Source organism: Helianthus annuus, chromosome 8 (assembly GCF_002127325.2).
Source record: "Helianthus annuus cultivar XRQ/B chromosome 8, HanXRQr2.0-SUNRISE, whole genome shotgun sequence".
Classification (NCBI taxonomy): domain Eukaryota; kingdom Viridiplantae; phylum Streptophyta; class Magnoliopsida; order Asterales; family Asteraceae; genus Helianthus; species Helianthus annuus.
This window is the reverse complement of record NC_035440.2, coordinates 11,556,925-11,578,699: the sequence shown is the minus strand read 5'-3', so window position 1 is coordinate 11,578,699 and position 21,775 is coordinate 11,556,925. Positions and strand designations below refer to the sequence as shown.

The window sequence follows — 21,775 nt, the reverse complement described above, 5'->3', positions numbered from 1 at the left end:
TTACAATTACAATGATAGTTTGACGATCAACAAGATAGGTGAGAGCTTGGGAACAAAGCGGGTCAAACGAAGTAAGAATGATGGGAAAAGCACAATTCGGATGCAAGGTAAGTATATCTTACACTAGTCATATATTTCATAATATCCTTTTGTCGTATTACGAAAAAGATAATTTATGACGTAAGCCATAGTAGGCTAAAACGTGTTAAGAAATGGAATTATAAGTAAGTGACCGCACGGTGTAAATCGGAACGAGTCATACATATATTTACGAGGTGGTAATAAATATCATCTCGCTAATATAATCGGTCAATTCGGCCAAACGGGTCAAAAGGTGAAATTATCACCCTTTGACAATATCGACTAATGGGTTGTCAAGATGCATGATTTTAGGAAATAAATAGCACATGGATGCTTACATCGCTATCGCTTAGCAACCACTAAGGAAATGTATTGAAATGGGTCAATATATTGATCCGAGCCAGGTATGTATAATAATACAACTCATCATGTAGAGCTTGGAGTTTTATAATAGTTAGACGAGGTTAAAATAAGATATCCGGTTATCTTTTAGGTAAACCGAATAAGTTGAGTTATGATTAAGGTGTTTTAGAAACATATTGGTTTCTAAACAAGAATATGGTTAAAAGGTCGGATTTGGGGTTCAAACAAGCACTAATAGTCCTTCGTCGTAAAAGAATGACTAAAATTGACTAAAACGCCCTAGTTGGCTAATTCGAATAAACAACCTTTAAAGGTAGTTTTGAAACGAGTTTTATGATCAAATAAATAATTGAAATAAGTGCAAGAAGCGAAAGATGTAAACTTTCGGTCAAATAACTCTATATGAGTCTTTGCCGTAAATTAGCAATCGGACGAGAAAAACTCGGATTATATAGATCATCTCATTAAGTCCACCACAATTATAGTTGTGGTGGAAGATCACTGGATAAGAATGTTGTATATAACGCTAGAAATGAATGAAAGCGACTTTAAGCTTTAAAGTGCTTATATACCCTTAACGGGTCAAAATAAGCACTTGAACGTAAACGGGTTCTAACTAAGTAAGAAACCCATGATCTATGAATTATTTGATAGGAAATATTGAAATTATGATTCCATGAGTTTATGGATCAAGTAAACATATTTGTGTGATAAAATCGCGAACGGGTCAAAATTTGGTAAAAATGGTAATAAGCCGAAGACTTAAAAGTCTTAAATTTTTGTTAATCCGGATGTCGGATTTTAACTCCATATGATGGAGAATTAAATTACGGACGCGTAGGAAAAAGAATCGTGTAAAACGGATTAAAAACGAGAGAGTTATGTCCGTTTCGGTAAGAACTAATGAAAAATAGACGTGCAGAGTTGACACGGGCGGGTGACTTTTTGACACGGCCGGGTGGCTGGGCTGTGAAAAATATATGTTAACTGACACGGCCGGGTGGCTGGGCTGTGAAAAATATATGTTAACTGACACGACCGGGTGACTTTTTGACACGGCCGGGTGAAGGGGCTGAAAACAAAACAAAAATAATTTCTTGTTTTGTTACGTTAAGCACGGAACTTGTTTATACTCGATTATTAAAGTGTCAAAACTAATTCTTTACATGGTTTTGACCGTAGGTGAAGATGGGATAAGCGGTTTGAAAGATACGAAAGTTTTCGTGCAAATAAACGGCAAAATAGGAAAGCTGGAATGCAGGGGCCACCGTAACTTACGGTGCCACCGTAAGTTACGGTGGAGCTGAAGGCTTTACGGCAGCCCCCTACTGATTTACGGTAGGGGCATGTCACACCAGGGGCCACTGTAACTTACGGTGCCACCGTAAGTTACGGTGGAGGCCAGTTGGAAATCCATGTTTTGAGATCAAAAGTTTAACGTTGGGATTCTTTTTCCTTCCATTATTATTACCGGATTTGTTTAGACTTATTAAAATTCCCGTATGACTAAAGCATTTCATGTTGATGAAATGTAGGTTCTTTTTGGATGCCTGAAGACGATCAAGCTCATCGAAGGACCGAACACGATAAAGATACATGCTTCCGCACATTTCCTCGTCGTAAATTTTTAAACGACAAATTCGATCACTTATGTTGAATAACTTATGATTTGTAAAAGTTTTAATAAACTCGTATTTTCATAGTATGTGTAAACTTAATTACACATACTAATTGTTGGTATTACACATAAAATCGCTTAATAGTAACTAGGGTGTTACAAGTTGGTAATCAGAGCTCAAGGTTGTTGACAAATGTGTTCGGTTCGAGGCTTGATCGCAAATCCGGTAAGTGTATGTATGTTAATCGTTTAGCGTATTAAAGTGTTGTAAACAACACATAGGGTTATCGTGAAATACACGTTACCCCAAATTAAATGATAGATATGGTTAACAATATTTCGTGCGTTGACACATATAGTACAAAAGCCTTGTACTATGATACGGGCATTTAGTAAAGTTAACATTACTAACTTTGTGAATGTCTTGATTGAAGGACACTTACATTTAAAGATGACAAAGGTCAAACAAATGCAGGATGTGATAGAGGAATAGTCCGAGGCATGACAAGAGGAACATGCCCATCAAGGACTAAATCGCGTAACGACCGCGAACAAGGCTAATGGCAAGAGAAGCCCGTTAGGGCAAGCATTATCAGGTGGACGTTTTAAATTATTGCATAAATAGTAATATGCAACAAATATGTAGAGATTGAAAGTTGCATATGTAGATTGAAAACTTGGAAAGACCTGAATAGAAAACCTATCCGGGATATTGTTTCCAAGAAAAACAGATAAAGGTATTACTTACATAGGGCGTGATGTGAAAACTATAAAAAGGTCATGCGTGTCATGTGTTAATCGCTTACTCTGGCCAAGTAAGTAGCGGCATATGATACCATGAATTTCTTATGGCGGACACGTTTACATCCGATGTAGTAAGGGTGGGTTGAATGGGACTAACTTAAAAGTACCCAGATGAATCAAATGAGCAAAAAAAAAATATTTGATAAAAATGTAAACGCACAGCCGGGTGACGGGAGCGTATTACATCAGAATAATGAGCCCGGGTGAAGGGACAAAGAAGCATGTAAAATGATTTAGACAAGTATTGGGAGGAAGTGATACTTACACTCGAACCCAGAAAACGCAAGCATGTAAAATGATTTAGACAAGTATTGGGAGGGAGTGATACTTACACTCGAACCCAGAAAACGCAAGCATGTAAAATGATTTAGACAAGTATTGGGAGGGAGTGATACTTACACTCGAACCCAGAAAACGCAAGCATGTAAAATGATTTAGACAAGTACTGGGAGGGAGTGATACTTACACTCGAACCCAGAAAACGCAAGCATGTAAAATGATTTAGACAAGTATTGGGAGGGAGTGATACTTACACTCGAACCCGGAGAATGTAAACATGTAAAATGATTTAGATATGCATTGGGAGGGGGTGTACTTACACTCGAACCCGGCAAATGCAAATATGTCCCTTAACGGGTCGTTTTTGTAAAACGTCAAACTTAAGGACAAAGTCGGAATATAAAAATGAAACCTTAGACTACGGTCAAGGTCAATTGAAGTTCAAGAGCGAAAATAAACGATTCCAAACATAATAAGAGATGCCTTGAAGCTATATATATATATATATATATATATACACTTGAATATAGACAAGAATAAAAGATGATCTACGGGATCATCATAACCTACGGGATTAAACACAGTGTTAAGGTCTACGGGACCAAAAAGAACCTACGGGTCAATAGTGTAAAGCAAGGGAACAAGTTATGATTCCCCGCGTAAAATGAGAACGGAAAAGAATAAATTATGGATTGTCAATTTCCTTAATATGAGTAATTGACATAGTTAAAAAGGAAAAACGTTAAACTAAAATTCAGTTTTAGTAAGAAACAACGTTTTAACAAACATGAATACTATAAGACGAATTTGGAAATAACAAATATCAAAGAGTATGGGTCTTAACATCGATAGGTGCAAGACGATATATTCGAAAAAGTAGTATTTTCGAAAATGAAAGGTTGATATAAGTTAAACATGACTGACACGATCACGGTCAAGAAATGCAATGTGAAGTGTAATCACATTATCACCAAGCGAGCGGCAAAAAGAAACCGGACTAATAAGTCTAGTTAGTGAAACCGGTTAAGGTCAGCAATTTAAGTTAAGAAATTTGGTTTGCTTGTAAGCAGTAAATTCGGTATAACTAAACCGAATAAATAAATTTGAAAATAAAAGGAATTGTTGCTAAAAGTGAAAGATTTCACTAAAGACCTTTAAACGGATTAAAGTAACGGATTCATAAAGAATTCAATGATATATGAAAGAGATGAATATCGCTAAGTTGATTAAACTAGTGGAAATAACGAGATTACGTTATTCAAGTCGCATTATGTCATGTAAGATACGTAGACAATTATTAGCCAAAAAGATGTTACCATACTTTTCTGGTAATACTAACAATTGGTTAAAAGTATAAATAATGTTTAAAGGAATTCTCGGCTCAAATACATTGAGTGCAAACTCAATGAATTATATCATAAAAGGTTTCGAGGATGAAACCTCTTTAAGGGGGGTAGACTTGTAACACCCCGAAAACGGGTTTGGTAATTAAACCCTGTTAATACTAGGAACGGGTAAAATACCGTTAGTGGTAAAACTAACCCGGTGAAAAATTAGGATTTTAATAAATAATTTTATGTTAATAAAATTAGAAAGAGAATAAACACTACTAGAGAATTAGGTATTTGCTACCACATTTTCGGTCGCAAAACGGTAGCAATTGCTCTTTTGCCACCGTTTTGCCACCAAAAACTCGGTGGCAAAAGCACACGTAGCAAATGCCCTATTGTCACCTATTTGCTACCGTTTTATTTTTTGCTACCGATTTTGCTACCGTTGATTCGCCACCGTTTTGCTACCGCTTTTTGTCACCGTTTTGCTACCGCTATTTTGCTACCTTTTTGCTACCGCTTTTTGTCACCATTTTGCTACCACATTTTGTTTTGCCACCGTTTTGCTACCGCTATTTTGCCACCTTTTTGCTACCGCTATTTTGCCACCTTTTTGCTACCGCTTTATCACATTTTGCTGCCGTTTTGCTACCATTTATGGTATTCCATTCTATAAATTGGCTATTCCATTCTATAAATTGGCTATTCGATTTCATAAAAACATAACAATTTATAACTTGTTGCCATTCCATTAAAATATAAAAAATTATACATCCAAAGTTCCTCATAATAAACATCCAAATCAAAACATCAAATAACTAAAACTAAATTTCCCAAATCCAAACATCAAAACATCATAACAACATAGATCATGACCGTCACAATCAGCCCACCGGCTAAAGATGCTCCGAGTTGCGACAGTTTCCCATCATCACTTGTGGTTAACGCCGCAGATCCACACGTAACAAACACCAACAAGAATGTAGCAACCGCTTCCGCCAACACCTGACATCATCAATACAATATTAGTTTTTTAAACGGCCAACAAAATCAATCCCGCACTCTCGGGGCACCCCCACTGGACCAAACGGAGTACTCCAAGAGTAACCCGAGTCCACCATCAATTCCAGGGAAAACCCAGTAACCCACCCGCCCTTAGGGACGACGATGAAATTATCGGTAAAACTCGATTGGCTCAAGAATCGAATTCAGGTTTCCTATAATATTAATTCTTTCAGTAGAATTAGAGAATATGTGAGTCGTACCTTTCGAGAAAACCCAGGTGGGTAGTAGACTTTGGATAAGACAGAAACTGTGAACTGGCAGTTTTCTGGTGTTTTAGTTTTGATGAAGGGAACATCGTGACCGCCGCCGCCGACACTGCAAAAAGAAGTTCATCATTCACTGATTAAAGCATAGACTTATTCTAATTAATTTATTAAACGCATCTTGAACAGAACTTACAGAGGATAAGCCAAACTAACCACCAAGCTGCAACACAAAATACACAAAACAAAACAAAATAAGCAACCTTTAAGGCAGGTCTGAGTTATCAGTCCATGAATGTGAAGTAAAGGAACCTCAAAACAGAATAAAACGTGTGGTAGATGTGTTTGGTTTAATAACTCATATGTGCGCTTTGCACATCACACATCATCTTTCGGGATCTAAACGCATCGGATTGCCAAACGCTTTGTTAGCAAATATTTTTTTTTACTCAAACATATTACTTAACAGTCAAAAAGTAAAATACACGAAGAATATTACTCGCGTATAGAAGTTATAAAGTTAACCTGGGATAACTCCAGAATTTCATTGTGATCTTTCTTCAATTCAGTTGGGACAGAACGAACAACACCATGACCTTCAGGATTGATGCTAAGGTAATAGATCTTAGATTGATGCTAACTTGAGCTAAAAGACAATCCAAATTTTGATCAATTTTGTACTTAGCTGAATCTTTAATGTCAGTGTCATCCACCATGACCTCCAGGATTCGTTCTCTACCAAGGTCTTCTCATAAAAATGAAGCACTTGTGCAAGGATGTAGACAGTGCCATGAATCATCAGCACCATCCGTTTGCCGAAAATGGAAGGGTAAAAACATACTATGGTTTTCAATCCTGCCATACACAGTCAGTTTTTCAGTTTTTCAATTTGCAAAGGTCTGAGCTCTTAAAACAGATGAGATAATAACCTGTACTGGCTTGAAAATGAATTGGGTCAAAAGATGACATCAAAGCGTGTGCTTGTTGTTCCATTCCTTACTTCAACCTTAAAATACGATTGTTTGCCAGTACTTTCATTCCAACGGTATCCATCAGTCTTTAACTATAGTAGAGGTAAAAATTGACTACGAAACAGAAGTAAGCAATAAACATATTAATCAGTAGTATTCACAAAGGGAGCATCCAGACCTTTAATAATTCAACTTTGGCAGATGTCTGCCATCTAAAATGGCTTGGAGCATCGGTTGGATGGATCCAAATCAGTGACCGTGTATCACACTGCTGCAGACATAAGCTTACGCCAGCCTTATTATAAAATATGGTGAACTTTCAAGAAGAAAGTATCTCACCATGATCAGACCTTAAAATTAAACCACACATGTAATAATACATAGAAGATGAAATGAACTAACTTGTAGGAAACATATGGTTGATGTAGTCTAAAGCACTCGATTTCTCCATTCTCTACTAATCTCCCAAAATCAGCAACCAGATTTAACCTACTCAAACAACATAATGAGATATGAAGAATATGTGCTTCAAAGTTTAAACCTAGCCTAAAGCTCTGTCTTCTTTATTCTAGGCTAGGGGAAATTATGTACAGCATAATGAGATATGAAGTTATGCTGAACAAAACCTTTTATCTCAAACTAGTATGGCTAGGCTATACGAACCTTATCCAACAATAAATACGAATTCCTGATAAATATTCAGAGATATTGAATCTGTGTAGATTGATTAAATGATCAACTAAACTTGAAAACAAGATATTCAAATGAATCACCTGCAAAAATATTGTATTCAATCATCGATTCAAATGTGTATGAAAAGACTAATTAATAGACTGAGTGAATATAGTGCAAATCATATTTGATTTGTTGAAGTTAACCTAGAAGTTTAATGAAATAAGGACGTATCGATTGAAATCCACCAGCCTTCGATGTTTAAGCACGACGTACCGAGTGAATACAGAATCGATTGAAACCAGATCTCCGAATGATGATTCCAATTGAACAATGATTTCGACTTATTTCAGAATGATGATTCCAATTGAATGATGTTAGAGAAGGTTCCAATTGCAAATGCACGAATGATTGCGTCTGATTGAATCGCCGATGAAAAACTCTAATTGCAGGATGATTGAACCTGATTAAATCGATGTTGAACGATTCCAATTGCACGATCTCATAAGATGTTCGATCACATCATGACAGAATCGCAGTTCAATCGGTGTTGAATGATTCAAGTCCCTCTGAAACCCTAGCGGAATTGAGCAAGAGCTGTTGCGAGTAAACGACAATTGATTTATGAAACCCTAGGAAACATTGTCTAATTATAACTCAAATTAAAAAGATAAAAAAATCATTTTGCTACCTATTTTACCACCGGTTTGCTATACAACCATGGGAAAGTGCGCTAGCCGAATTTAGGTTCGAAAAATGTGGCTAAATTTGCTACCCTTTTTTTCGGTAGCAAATTTTGGTGGCTATTGCTCATTATTCTAGTAGTGAAACGCTTTAAGAAAACAAAGCGTATATAAAGCCCGATGGGTTAACGGGACTTAGAAATACTACGGGTTATGACTTCTCCAAACCCATTAAGTAACTAGGGATATCAACCTAGTTGGTTAAGTGTTGTTAAAACAATAAAAGAAACAAGAAATTGATAACCCTTTAAATAACTTGGGTAAATTGAGGGACTAAACCTGGGCAAATGAGATAAGTTTTTATCAAAACAAAATAAATAAATAAAACACACACATACGTGTGTGTATGTCTGCGATTTTAACCAGAGCCAGGAAGGCTCTCTTGCTCAAAACCCTAAAGTTCCAAGAATCACCAAATTGAAGGGCAGAACTAGCTCAAATCAGATGCATGAACACGAATTCATGATCACCTAGTCATGGGGATTACAAGGTATGTCGAATTTTACGATTTGGTGACACTTTGAGATTATGATGAATAATCAAAATCGAAATTCTGGAATGAATGTTGAATCCATGAGTGTTGTTGTGATTATATCTTAGTCTAGAAACAAACCCTAGTAGAAAGCTTGATGAGTTGTTGTCAAAACTAGGGATTTGATGATTAACCTATTTTGTGCTAAGTGGGTTTGGATTATGTAGTGAAGATGATGGTTTACACATGTTTAAAATCATCATAGTTGCTAGTAGAAACAAGATACTTGAACAAATTGCAAGTTTGAGTGTTTAACATACATGACTTGAGATGCGTTTTTATGATATGATGATGTTAGTGTCAAACTTGTGATTAGAATCATCATATTAGTTAGTAAGACAAAGTACTTGAACCATTTAGGTGTTTGGGTACATAAATCATATTTACCATGAAATGGGTTGTTATATGATATAGAGGAATTGATGTTAAGATCGTTATATAGATGCTTGAAATCATGTTACCTAGTTGTAAAATGTGTAAAAACAATGTATGCACGTTAGGTGTTTGTTAAAATGCCTAAATGAAAACTAAGGTGTTTGAAATTAGAGTGAAAATGTGCAATGAATAAGTTGATAAGTCGATTGACTTTAAAAAGTCAAATCGACCAAGAGTATGATCGGATGGTAAATTCGATATAAGAAGAGTAGGATGGAATAGTCGTAAATGTTTATGACTAATCTAACCATCTTACAATTACAATGATAGTTTGACGATCAACAAGCTAGGTGAGAGCTTGGGAACAAAGCGGGTCAAACGAAGTAAGAATGATGGGAAAAGCACAATTCGGATGCAAGGTAAGTATATCTTACACTAGTCATATATTTCATAATATCCTTTTGTCGTATTACGAAAAAGATAATTTATGACGTAAGCCATAGTAGGCTAAAACGTGTTAAGAAATGGAATTATAAGTAAGTGACCGCACGGTGTAAATCGGAGCGAGTCATACATATATTTACGAGGTGGTAATAAATATCATCTCGCTAATATAATCGGTCAATTCGGCCAAACGGGTCAAAAGGTGAAATTATCACCCTTTGACAATATCGACTAATGGGTTGTCAAGATGCATGATTTTAGGAAATAAATAGCACATGGATGCTTACATCGCTATCGCTTAGCAACCACTAAGGAAATGTATTGAAATGGGTCAATATATTGATCCGAGCCAGGTATGTATAATAATACAACTCATCATGTAGAGCTTGGAGTTTTATAATAGTTAGACGAGGTTAAAATAAGATATCCGGTTATCTTTTAGGTAAACCGAATAAGTTGAGTTATGATTAAGGTGTTTTAGAAACATATTGGTTTCTAAACAAGAATATGGTTAAAAGGTCGGATTTGGGGTTCAAACAAGCACTAATAGTCCTTCGTCGTAAAAGAATGACTAAAATTGACTAAAACGCCCTAGTTGGCTAATTCGAATAAACAACCTTTAAAGGTAGTTTTGAAACGAGTTTTATGATCAAATAAATAATTGAAATAAGTGCAAGAAGCGAAAGATGTAAACTTTCGGTCAAATAACTCTATATGAGTCTTTGCCGTAAATTAGCAATCGGACGAGAAAAACTCGGATTATATAGATCATCTCATTAAGTCCACCACAATTATAGTTGTGGTGGAATATTACTGGATAAGAATGTTGTATATAACGCTAGAAATGAATGAAAGCGACTTTAAGCTTTAAAGTGCTTAAATACCCTTAACGGGTCAAAATAAGCACTTGAACGTAAACGGGTTCTAACTAAGTAAGAAACCCATGATCTATGAATTATTTGATAGGAAATATTGAAATTATGATTCCATGAGTTTATGGATCAAGTAAACATGTTTGTGTGATAAAATCGCGAACGGGTCAAAATTTGGTAAAAATGGTAATAAGCCGAAGACTTAAAAGTCTTAAATTTTTGTTAATCCGGATGTCGGATTTTAACTCCATATGATGGAGAATTAAATTACGGACGCGTAGGAAAAAGAATCGTGTAAAACGGATTAAAAACGAGAGAGTTATGTCCGTTTCGGTAAGAACTAATGAAAAATAGACGTGCAGAGTTGACACGGGCGGGTGACTTTTTGACACGGCCGGGTGGCTGGGCTGTGAAAAATATATGTTAACTGACACGGCCGGGTGGCTGGGCTGTGAAAAATATATGTTAACTGACACGGCCGGGTGACTTTTTGACACGGCCGGGTGAAGGGGCTGAAAACAAAACAAAAATAATTTCTTGTTTTGTTACGTTAAGCACGGAACTTGTTTATACTCGATTATTAAAGTGTCAAAACTAATTCTTTACATGGTTTTGACCGTAGGTGAAGATGGGATAAGCGGTTTGAAAGATACGAAAGTTTTCGTGCAAATAAACGGCAAAATAGGAAAGCTGGAATGCAGGGGCCACCGTAACTTACGGTGCCACCGTAAGTTACGGTGGAGCTGAAGGCTTTACGGCAGCCCCCTACTGACTTACGGTAGGGGCATGTCACACCAGGGGCCACCGTAACTTACGGTGCCACCGTAAGTTACGGTGGAGGCCAGTTGGAAATCCATGTTTTGAGATCAAAAGTTTAACGTTGGGATTCTTTTTCCTTCCATTATTATTACCGGATTTGTTTAGACTTATTAAAATTCCCGTATGACTAAAGCATTTCATGTTGATGAAATGTAGGTTCTTTTTGGATGCCTGAAGACGATCAAGCTCATCGAAGGACCGAACACGATAAAGATACATGCTTCCGCACATTTCCTCGTCGTAAATTTTTAAACGACAAATTCGATCACTTATGTTGAATAACTTATGATTTGTAAAAGTTTTAATAAACTCGTATTTTCATAGTATGTGTAAACTTAATTACACATACTAATTGTTGGTATTACACATAAAATCGCTTAATAGTAACTAGGGTGTTACAAGTTGGTAATCAGAGCTCAAGGTTGTTGACAAATGTGTTCGGTTCGAGGCTTGATCGCAAATCCGGTAGGTGTATGTATGTTAATCGTTTAGCGTATTAAAGTGTTGTAAACAACACATAGGGTTATCGTGAAATACACGTTACCCCAAATTAAATGATAGATATGGTTAACAATATTTCGTGCGTTGACACATATAGTACAAAAGCCTTGTACTATGATACGGGCATTTAGTAAAGTTGACATTACTAACTTTGTGAATGTCTTGATTGAAGAACACTTACATTTAAAGATGACAAAGGTCAAACAAATGCAGGATGTGATAGAGGAATAGTCCGAGGCATGACAAGGGGAACATGCCCATCAAGGACTAAATCGCGTAACGACCGCGAACAAGGCTAATGGCAAGAGAAGCCCGTTAGGGCAAGCATTATCAGGTGGACGTTTTAAATTATTGCATAAATAGTAATATGCAACAAATATGTAGAGACTGAAAGTTGCATATGTAGATTGAAAACTTGGAAAGACCTGAATAGAAAACCTATCCGGGATATTGTTTCCAAGAAAAACAGATAGAGGTATTACTTACATAGGGCGTGATGTGAAAACTATAAAAAGGTCATGCGTGTCATGTGTTAATCGCTTACTCTGGCCAAGTAAGTAGCGGCATATGATACCATGAATTTCTTATGGCGGACACGTTTACATCCGATGTAGTAAGGGTGGGGTGAATGGGACTAACTTAAAAGTACCCAAATGAATCAAATGAGCAAAAAAAAGAAAATATTTGATAAAAATGTAAACGCACAGCCGGGTGACGGGAGCGTATTACATCAGAATAATGAGCCCGGGTGAAGGGACAAAGAAGCATGTAAAATGATTTAGACAAGTATTGGGAGGAAGTGATACTTACACTCGAACCCAGAAAACGCAAGCATGTAAAATGATTTAGACAAGTATTGGGAGGGAGTGATACTTACACTCGAACCCAGAAAACGCAAGCATGTAAAATGATTTAGACAAGTATTGGGAGGTAGTGATACTTACACTCGAACCCAGAAAACGCAAGCATGTAAAATGATTTAGACAAGTACTGGGAGGGAGTGATACTTACACTCGAACCCAGAAAACGCAAGCATGTAAAATGATTTAGACAAGTATTGGGAGGGAGTGATACTTACACTCGAACCCGGAGAATGTAAACATGTAAAATGATTTAGATATGCATTGGGAGGGGGTGTACTTACACTCGAACCCGGCAAATGCAAATATGTCCCTTAACGGGTCGTTTTTGTAAAACGTCAAACTTAAGGACAAAGTCGGAATATAAAAATGAAACCTTAGACTACGGTCAAGGTCAATTGAAGTTCAAGAGCGAAAATAAACGATTCCAAACATAATAAGAGATGCCTTGAAGCTATATATATATATATATATATATATATATATATATATATATATATATATATATATATATATATATATACAGTTGAATATAGAAAAGAATAAAAGATGATCTACGGGATCATCATAACCTTCGGGATTAAACACAGTGTTAAGGTCTACGGGACCAAAAAGAACCTACGGGTCAATAGTGTAAAGCAAGGGAGCAAGTTATGATTCCCCGCGTAAAATGAGAACGGAAAAGAATAAATTATGGATTGTCAATTTCCTTAATATGAGTAATTGACATAGTTAAAAAGGAAAAACGTTAAACTAAAATTCAGTTTTAGTAAGAAACAACGTTTTAACAAACATGAATACTATAAGACGAATTTGGAAATAACAAATATCAAAGAGTATGGGTCTTAACATCGATAGGTGCAAGACGATATATTCGAAAAAGTGGTATTTTCGAAAATGAAAGGTTGATATAAGTTAAACATGACGTGACACGATCACGGTCAAGAAATGCAATGTGAAGTGTAATCACATTATCACCAAGCGAGCGGCAAAAAGAAACCGGACTAATAAGTCTAGTTAGTGAAACCGGTTAAGGTCAGCAATTTAAGTTAAGAAATTTGGTTTGCTTGTAAGCAGTAAATTCGGTATAACTAAACCGAATAAATAAATTTGAAAATAAAAGGAATTGTTGCTAAAAGTGAAAGATTTCACTAAAGACCTTTAAACGGATTAAAGTAACGGATTCATAAAGAATTCAATGATATATGAAAGAGATGAATATCGCTAAGTTGATTAAACTAGTGGAAATAACGAGATTACGTTATTCAAGTCGCATTATGTCATGTAAGATACGTAGACAATTATTAGCCAAAAAGATGTTACCATACTTTTCTGGTAATACTAACAATTGGTTAAAAGTATAAATAATGTTTAAAGGAATTCTCGGCTCAAATACATTGAGTGCAAACTCAATGAATTATATCATAAAAGGTTTCGAGGACGAAACCTCTTTAAGGGGGGTAGACTTGTAACACCCCGAAAACGGGTTTGGTAATTAAACCCTGTTAATACTAGGAACGGGTAAAATACCGTTAGTGGTAAAACTAACCCGGTGAAAAATTAGGATTTTAATAAATAATTTTATGTTAATAAAATTAGAAAGAGAATAAACGCTTTGAGAAAACAAAGCGTATATAAAGCCCGACGGGTTAACGGGACTTAGAAATACTACGGGTTATGACTTCTCCAAACCCATTAAGTAACTAGGGATATCAACCTAGTTGGTTAAGTGTTGTTAAAACAATAAAAGAAACAAGAAATTGATAACCCTTTAAATAACTTGGGTAAATTGAGGGACTAAACCTGGGCAAATGAGATAAGTTTTTATCAAAACAAAATAAATAAATAAAACACACACATACGTGTGTGTATGTCTGCGATTTTAACCAGAGCCAGGAAGGCTCTCTTGCTCAAAACCCTAAAGTGCCAAGAATCACCAAATTGAAGGGCAGAACTAGCTCAAATCAGATGCATGAACACGAATTCATGATCATCTAGTCATGGGGATTACAAGGTATGTCGAATTTTACGATTTGGTGACACTTTGAGATTATGATGAATAATCAAAATCGAAATTCTGGAATGAATGTTGAATCCATGAGTGTTGTTGTGATTATATCTTAGTCTAGAAACAAACCCTAGTAGAAAGCTTGATGAGTTGTTGTCAAAACTAGGGATTTGATGATTAACCTATTTTGTGCTAAGTGGGTTTGGATTATGTAGTGAAGATGATGGTTTACACATGTTTAAAATCATCATAGTTGCTAGTAGAAACAAGATACTTGAACAAATTGCAAGTTTGAGTGTTTAACATACATGACTTGAGATGCGTTTTTATGATATGATGATGTTAGTGTCAAACTTGTGATTAGAATCATCATATTAGTTAGTAAGACAAAGTACTTGAACCATTTAGGTGTTTGGGTACATAAATCATATTTACCATGAAATGGGTTGTTATATGATATAGAGGAATTGATGTTAAGATCGTTATATAGATGCTTGAAATCATGTTACCTAGTTATAAAATGTGTAAAAACAATGTATGCACGTTAGGTGTTTGTTAAAATGCCTAAATGAAAACTAAGGTGTTTGAAATTAGAGTGAAAATGTGCAATGAATAAGTTGATAAGTCGATTGACTTTAGAAAGTCAAATCGACCAAGAGTATGATCGGATGGTAAATTCGATATAAGAAGAGTAGGATGGAATAGTCGTAAATGTTTATGACTAATCTAACCATCTTACAATTACAATGATAGTTTGACGATCAACAAGCTAGGTGAGAGCTTGGGAACAAAGCGGGTCAAACGAAGTAAGAATGATGGGAAAAGCACAATTCGGATGCAAGGTAAGTATATCTTACACTAGTCATATATTTCATAATATCCTTTTGTCGTATTACGAAAAAGATAATTTATGACGTAAGCCATAGTAGGCTAAAACGTGTTAAGAAATGGAATTATAAGTAAGTGACCGCACGGTGTAAATCGGAGCGAGTCATACATATATTTACGAGGTGGTAATAACTATCATCTCGCTAATATAATCGGTCAATTCGGCCAAACGGGTCAAAAGGTGAAATTATCACCCTTTGACAATATCGACTAATGGGTTGTCAAGATGCATGATTTTAGGAAATAAATAGCACATGGATGCTTACATCGCTATCGCTTAGCAACCACTAAGGAAATGTATTGAAATGGGTCAATATATTGATCCGAGCCAGGTATGTATAATAATACAACTCATCATGTAGAGCTTGGAGTTTTATAATAGTTAGACGAGGTTAAAATAAGATATCCGGTTATCTTTTAGGTAAACCGAATAAGTTGAGTTATGATTAAGGCGTTTTAGAAACATATTGGTTTCTAAACAAGAATATGGTTAAAAGGTCGGATTTGGGGTTCAAACAAGCACTAATAGTCCTTCGTCGTAAAAGAATGACTAAAATTGACTAAAACGCCCTAGTTGGCTAATTCGAATAAACAACCTTTAAAGGTAGTTTTGAAAAGAGTTTTATGATCAAATAAATAATTGAAATAAGTGCAAGAAGCGAAAGATGTAAACTTTTGGTCAAATAACTCTATATGAGTCTTTGCCGTAAATTAGCAATCGGACGAGAAAAACTCGGATTATATAGATCATCTCATTAAGTCCACCACAATTATAGTTGTGGTGGAAGATTACTGGATAAGAATGTTGTATATAACGCTAGAAATGAATGAAAGCGACTTTAAGGTTTAAAGTGCTTAAATACCCTTAACGGGTCAAAATAAGCACTTGAACGTAAACGGGTTCTAACTAAGTAAGAAACCCATGATCTATGAATTATTTGATAGGAAATATTGAAATTATGATTCCATGAGTTTATGGATCAAGTAAACATGTTTGTGTGATAAAATCGCGAACGGGTCAAAATTTGGTAAAAATGGTAATAAGCCGAAGACTTAAAAGTCTTAAATTTTTGTTAATCCGGATGTCGGATTTTAACTCCATATGATGGAGAATTAAATTACGGACGCGTAGGAAAAAGAATCGTGTAAAACGGATTAAAAACGAGAGAGTTATGTCCGTTTCGGTAAGAACTAATGAAAAATAGACGTGCAGAGTTGACACGGGCGGGTGGCTGGGCTGTGAAAAATATATGTTAACTGACACGGCCGGGTGACTTTTTGACACGGCCGGGTGAAGGGGCTGAAAACAAAACAAAAATAATTTCTTGTTTTGTTACGTTAAGCACGGAACTTGTTTATACTCGATTATTAAAGTGTCAAAACTAATTATTTACATGGTTTTGACCGTAGGTGAAGATGGGATAAGCGGTTTGAAAGATACGAAAGTTTTCGTGCAAATAAACGGCAAAATAGGAAAGCTGGAATGCAGGGGCCACCGTAACTTACGGTGCCACCGTAAGTTACGGTGGAGCTGAAGGCTTTACGGCAGCCCCCTACTGATTTACGGTAGGGGCATGTCACACCAGGGGCCACCGTAACTTACGGTGCCACCGTAAGTTACGGTGGAGGCCAGTTGGAAATCCATGTTTTGAGATCAAAAGTTTAACGTTGGGATTCTTTTTCCTTCCATTATTATTACCGGATTTGTTTAGACTTATTAAAATTCCCGTATGACTAAAGCATTTCATGTTGATGAAATGTAGGTTCTTTTTGGATGCCGGAAGACGATCAAGCTCATCGAAGGACCGAACACGATAAAGATACATGCTTCCGCACATTTCCTCGTCGTAAATTTTTAAACGACAAATTCGATCACTTATGTTGAATAACTTATGATTTGTAAAAGTTTTAATAAACTCGTATTTTCATAGTATGTGTAAACTTAATTACACATACTAATTGTTGGTATTACACATAAAATCGCTTAATAGTAACTAGGGTGTTACATCGAGCAGCGGCGAATTCCGGCGATTTTACTTCAAATCGGTTAGTTTAAGTTTGTATGTTGTTAAATTTCTTCTCTATTTTGTTATATACATGTTATAGTCTATGATTTTCGTGTGTTTTTGTGTTTATGCTAGAGAAATCGGCTCACCACCATCACCTCTCCGGTCACCACCTCGTCTCCGCGGTCTACATCTACTTGAAAGCTTGAAATTACGGTTAGTTTTTTATGAATTTTTTCAAAGTTTAGAAATTGTATAATTTTTTGTTTAGTTATGTAAATGTATATGTAAGAATGTATGTTTGTATGTAAATGTTTGTGAAAATGTATAATGTAGGTGTATTTGGTGAAAATGAGTATATGTAGGTGTATGTATTTGTGTATGTAGGTGTATGTATGTGTATGTAGGTGTATGTAAGGATGTATATTTGTATGTAAATGTTTGTGAAAATGTATAATGTAGGTGTAATTGGTGAAAATGAGTATATGTAGGTGTAGGTGTATGTATTTGTGTATGTAGGTGTATGTAAGCATGTATGTGGGTATGTAAGTCTATGATTGAATGTATGTATGTAGGTGTATGTAAATGATGAATAATTATGCATGTTTGTGTATGTAAGTCTATGATTGAATGTATGTATGTTTGTATAAAGTATGCAAATGTGTATGTATAAATTTTGTAGTTTTGATCAAAATATGTGTTTGTAAGTATGTATGTGTATGTGTAAGTATGTACATGTGTTTTATAAGTATGTATGTGTGTTGGTAGTATGTTAATATGTGTGTATAAAGTATGTAAATTTGTGTATGTAAGTATGTATAAAGTATGTGTTAATGTGCATAAATTATGTTTAAGTTTCATGATTTATATGTTTATGGTCACGTTTGAAAAAAAAAATATGTTTAAGTTGATAATTTCTATGTTTATGTTTAGGTTTGAGAAAAAAATATATTTAAGATGATAATTTGAATGTTGTTTATGTGTTGGTTTTAAAAAAAAGTTTAAGTTTGATAATTAGTATGTTTGTGTTTAGGTTTGAAAACATTTATATTTAACTTTGAAAGAAAAGTTATTGTAATTTATATTGATTTGTATTTGATAAACACTTGTTTGAAATATTTATTTGAATTTGAGTTACACTTGTTGTACTTTCCCTTAATTTCTATTAGATACACATGCTGTAACATTTGTAACTTTATAGGGATTTTGTTTTCGGTATTGCTTATATTCGCATATCTGATGGCGGATGTGGCCCCATGGGGACATGGGGGTGACGGCGCTGGTGATCCACCGCCTCCTGGTGGTCATTTTCGTGGCACGCACGAGACTGACGGTAAGTCTTTTACTAAATTATTTTGTAGTTCTTATATTTTATATATTATAAATGTTGTTACTAATTATTTTTGTTTTAATTGCAGCGGTTCCCCCGAAGAGGGTTAGGGGGAAAGCCAAAAATAAGAAACTACGGCGTCTGGTAAAAGCGGGTGGGGCCCGTATCGCTTACGTTTGACAGACAGGTCACGTATACCCCCGTTGGTAAATCAAGAGATCTGTTTTCAAGGGAGGCCGGCCTGTATATGTGGCGGACCATCCCGTTCGATAAAATTGGATGGGATAACGTTTCACAATCGCACAAGGATGCCCTCATGAACCACTTACGGGTAAATAAGTTATATGCATAAAATTTTATCAAATATTTAAACACATGCATTTTAACTTTTTTATTTAAACATATGCAAATCTTATTTATATATAATATTTTAACTTTTTTATTTAATTCGTAGGAAAATTTCAATTTTGATGAAGTGGAACGTGATTTAGAGGCAAGAAACTTGACTGGTTGTATTAGGACTGTGCTTATTGATGCGTGTTAGTGTGTATATATTTTTGATGTATTTTTAAGCCCTTTTTACACTTTTAGCCAAGTTTTAAATTTATAAAACACGATATTTACTAACACTAAACACACATATGGGCAAGTGCACCCATCGTGGACGTAGTATAGTGTTGGTAAGATACCGAGGTCGTCCAAGGACACAAGAGCTTTTAATACCGGTTTATCCTCAACGTCTAATCAAATCAAAAAGTTAGAAAAATGTTTTAAACTAAGAAAAATAAAAACTAACTAAATGCTGAAAAATAAAATAAAATAAAAAACAGATAGACAAGATGAATCACTTGGATCCGACAAGTGTATTAGTATAACCTTTGATTTTTTTCGCACTTTTGCACTTGTTTAAGAGATTATCTTAGTTATTGTAGTAGGCCCCTTTTTCGGAGGTGACGTTACCCTCAACCCAGTAGTTTGAGTCAGCAAGGATACAATCCTAAAGGGTTGGATTATTGAAAGATAATGAATTAAGTTATTAATGCAAATTATGGTAGGCCCCGCTTTTGGCGGTGACGTTACCCTCGGCTAAGTAGTCTGAGTCAGCAGGGATACAGTCCTAAATAGCCGGGTTATAGTATTAATAGTAGTTAGCTTATGAGGGGGTCAAAGAGTTTGGATCCCCGCCATCCAATACCTATGGGCATTGAAGGAGATCCTACTAAATTTGACCCAGGTCCCAAGCAGGACCTCTAAACGCTGAACAAGGGCAAGACCTTTACCAAACCGTTCCCTTAACCCCCGACCAGGTAGCCAACATACCTCCATATAGACCGTGGAGATATGAATGGTGAAAATCTTTTATTTTATATAGACAGTAAAATAACGCCAAGACACCACGGACAAACGATAAGGAAAGATCACCTTCAACATAAGTAACTAATTATTAAAGTCATTAATACAAAACCAAATAAAAAGTGCAAAAGATTGAAAATAAAAAGTATTATACTAAACACTTGTCTTCACCAAGTGATGTAAGAGACTTAGGCAAACATGGCCTTGATTGTCAAGAACTCTTACGATCAATCTTGGATCCCGAGACGACTCACACACTCTATGATGGACAATGGATGATGGTGGTGGATGATGGTGTTATGGTGGTGGTGGGTGGTGGATGAAGTGTGAGAGAGGTGGTGTGCCAAGGGATGAGAGAGAATGAAACCAAGCTCCTCTATTTATAGGCTGAACAGAACGCTGGACACGGCCCCGTGTTCGCTGAACACGGCCCCGTGCCCGTCTGACATTCTCTCTCTTCATTAATTGTAATTGCGAATTACAATTAATGCGCCTGCTGTACTTTCAACACGCCCCCGTGTCCGCTGGGCACGGCCCCGTGGTGAGCAATGGAAGCTTCTACTGGTTTGTCTTTTCTGCTGCTTCCTGGGCACGCCCCCGTGTTCACTGGACACGGGGCGTGTTCAGGCTCTGTTTCTCTTCTCTTTGTCTTGGGAGGTGCCGTTGAGGGTCCGGGCAGTTCACTTTTGTTCCTTTTCTTGTATTTATGGTAGATTTAGTAGTCTTTTTGCTTCTTTTGTGATTTTGAGCTCATTTCATCCTGAAAATACAAAAGGAAGACAAAAACACTCTTTTTCCAACATTAGTACTTAAAAAGGGTTAGTTTTATGCCTTAATTGATGTGTTTTATATGTTGCATTTTACACACATCAAATACCCCCACACTTGAACTTTTGCTTGTCCTCAAGCAAAACTCTTTTAATGTGGCTTACACTCCCAAATGGAATAGGTAGAAGAGAAGTTTTTTAACTTGTCCTAGAGTGTCGGGAATCCAAGGTTTGTATAGGTTTTATTTTTATTTTATTTACAATCTTATTCGTCATGGTTTATCTTGAACTTTACATAAGATAAATTACTAAATTTGGCATAGCATGCCTTATTAAAATTCCATTTATATACAAGTTCACATACCTCACGGGAGATCACTCAATCACTCGGCCGAAGGTGTATATTTAAGTGAATCGCTCGAGAGCGGCACGGATTTACATTTTCCATATGCTTGCCAAGCGATCAATCCTCCTCCTTTTTAACTTTTTACCTTTGTAAATATCAAGAGGTCTTTTGGGGTGAAGGCTTGGGTTTAAAGGTGGGTGGTTGGTTAGTGGTTAGTAAAAAGGGCGAAAATCGTAACAAGTGTCGGTTTTCGTAAAATACCTTATTTTTGGTGACATTTATTTTTGAAGTATTTCTCAAACAAGCTTTTTGTAGCTTATGTTTGTTTTTGACTTCATCATATTTTTTTTTTTTTTTTCATCGTCACGTAAAGGGTATGTTTATGAAAAACCGAGTTTGTCACTAAAATAAAGGTGAAAAAATGAAAAAGGTTTTTTGGTGGGTAGAAAATTGTTTTGGGGGTAATGAAATGAAAGGTTTAGGCTCAAAGGGGTTTTCTAGGGGGATTTTGGGTAGGTAAAAAAAAAATGAAAAATAATGGTTT

At 35.8% G+C, this 21,775-nt stretch overlaps 1 protein-coding gene and 3 long non-coding RNA genes across 14 annotated transcripts; 3 read left to right on the top strand and 1 right to left on the bottom strand.

Annotated features, from left to right (window-relative positions):
• Window positions 1-271: 271 nt before the first annotated feature.
• Window positions 272-2,149, top strand: LOC110872056. The gene is made up of 3 exons (XR_002554109.2): window positions 272-485; window positions 1,627-1,782; window positions 1,980-2,149. It is a non-coding gene; the product is annotated as an uncharacterized LOC110872056 (long non-coding RNA).
• A 3,055-nt stretch (window positions 2,150-5,204) lies between these two features.
• Window positions 5,205-8,024, bottom strand: LOC110872057 (aquaporin NIP2-1-like). 10 transcript variants are annotated; one of them, XM_035976433.1, is made up of 8 exons: window positions 7,594-8,024; window positions 7,379-7,488; window positions 6,894-7,204; window positions 6,674-6,807; window positions 6,270-6,599; window positions 5,941-5,967; window positions 5,742-5,856; window positions 5,205-5,481 (listed from the first exon to the last, which is right to left on the bottom strand). In XM_035976433.1, the coding sequence occupies exons 5-8, from the start codon at window positions 6,290-6,292 to the stop codon at window positions 5,323-5,325; spliced, it is 324 nt and encodes a 107-aa protein (XP_035832326.1). In that variant the 5' UTR covers window positions 6,293-6,599; window positions 6,674-6,807; window positions 6,894-7,204; window positions 7,379-7,488; window positions 7,594-8,024; the 3' UTR covers window positions 5,205-5,322. The 10 variants fall into 10 exon arrangements, with proteins under 10 accessions (XP_035832326.1, XP_035832328.1, XP_021976507.1 ...); XM_035976435.1 differs by having other exon boundaries at window positions 6,674-6,750; XM_022120815.2 differs by having other exon boundaries at window positions 6,674-7,031; window positions 7,118-7,204.
• A 1,818-nt stretch (window positions 8,025-9,842) lies between these two features.
• LOC110872058 lies at window positions 9,843-11,498 on the top strand. The gene is made up of 2 exons (XR_002554111.2): window positions 9,843-11,232; window positions 11,329-11,498. It is a non-coding gene; the product is annotated as an uncharacterized LOC110872058 (long non-coding RNA).
• A 5,152-nt stretch (window positions 11,499-16,650) lies between these two features.
• LOC118481173 lies at window positions 16,651-17,613 on the top strand. Of its 2 annotated transcripts, none has more exons than XR_004864669.1 (3): window positions 16,651-16,995; window positions 17,193-17,475; window positions 17,571-17,613. It is a non-coding gene; the product is annotated as an uncharacterized LOC118481173 (long non-coding RNA). The 2 variants fall into 2 exon arrangements; XR_004864668.1 differs by having other exon boundaries at window positions 16,651-17,096.
• The last annotated feature ends 4,162 nt before the right edge of the window (window positions 17,614-21,775 follow it).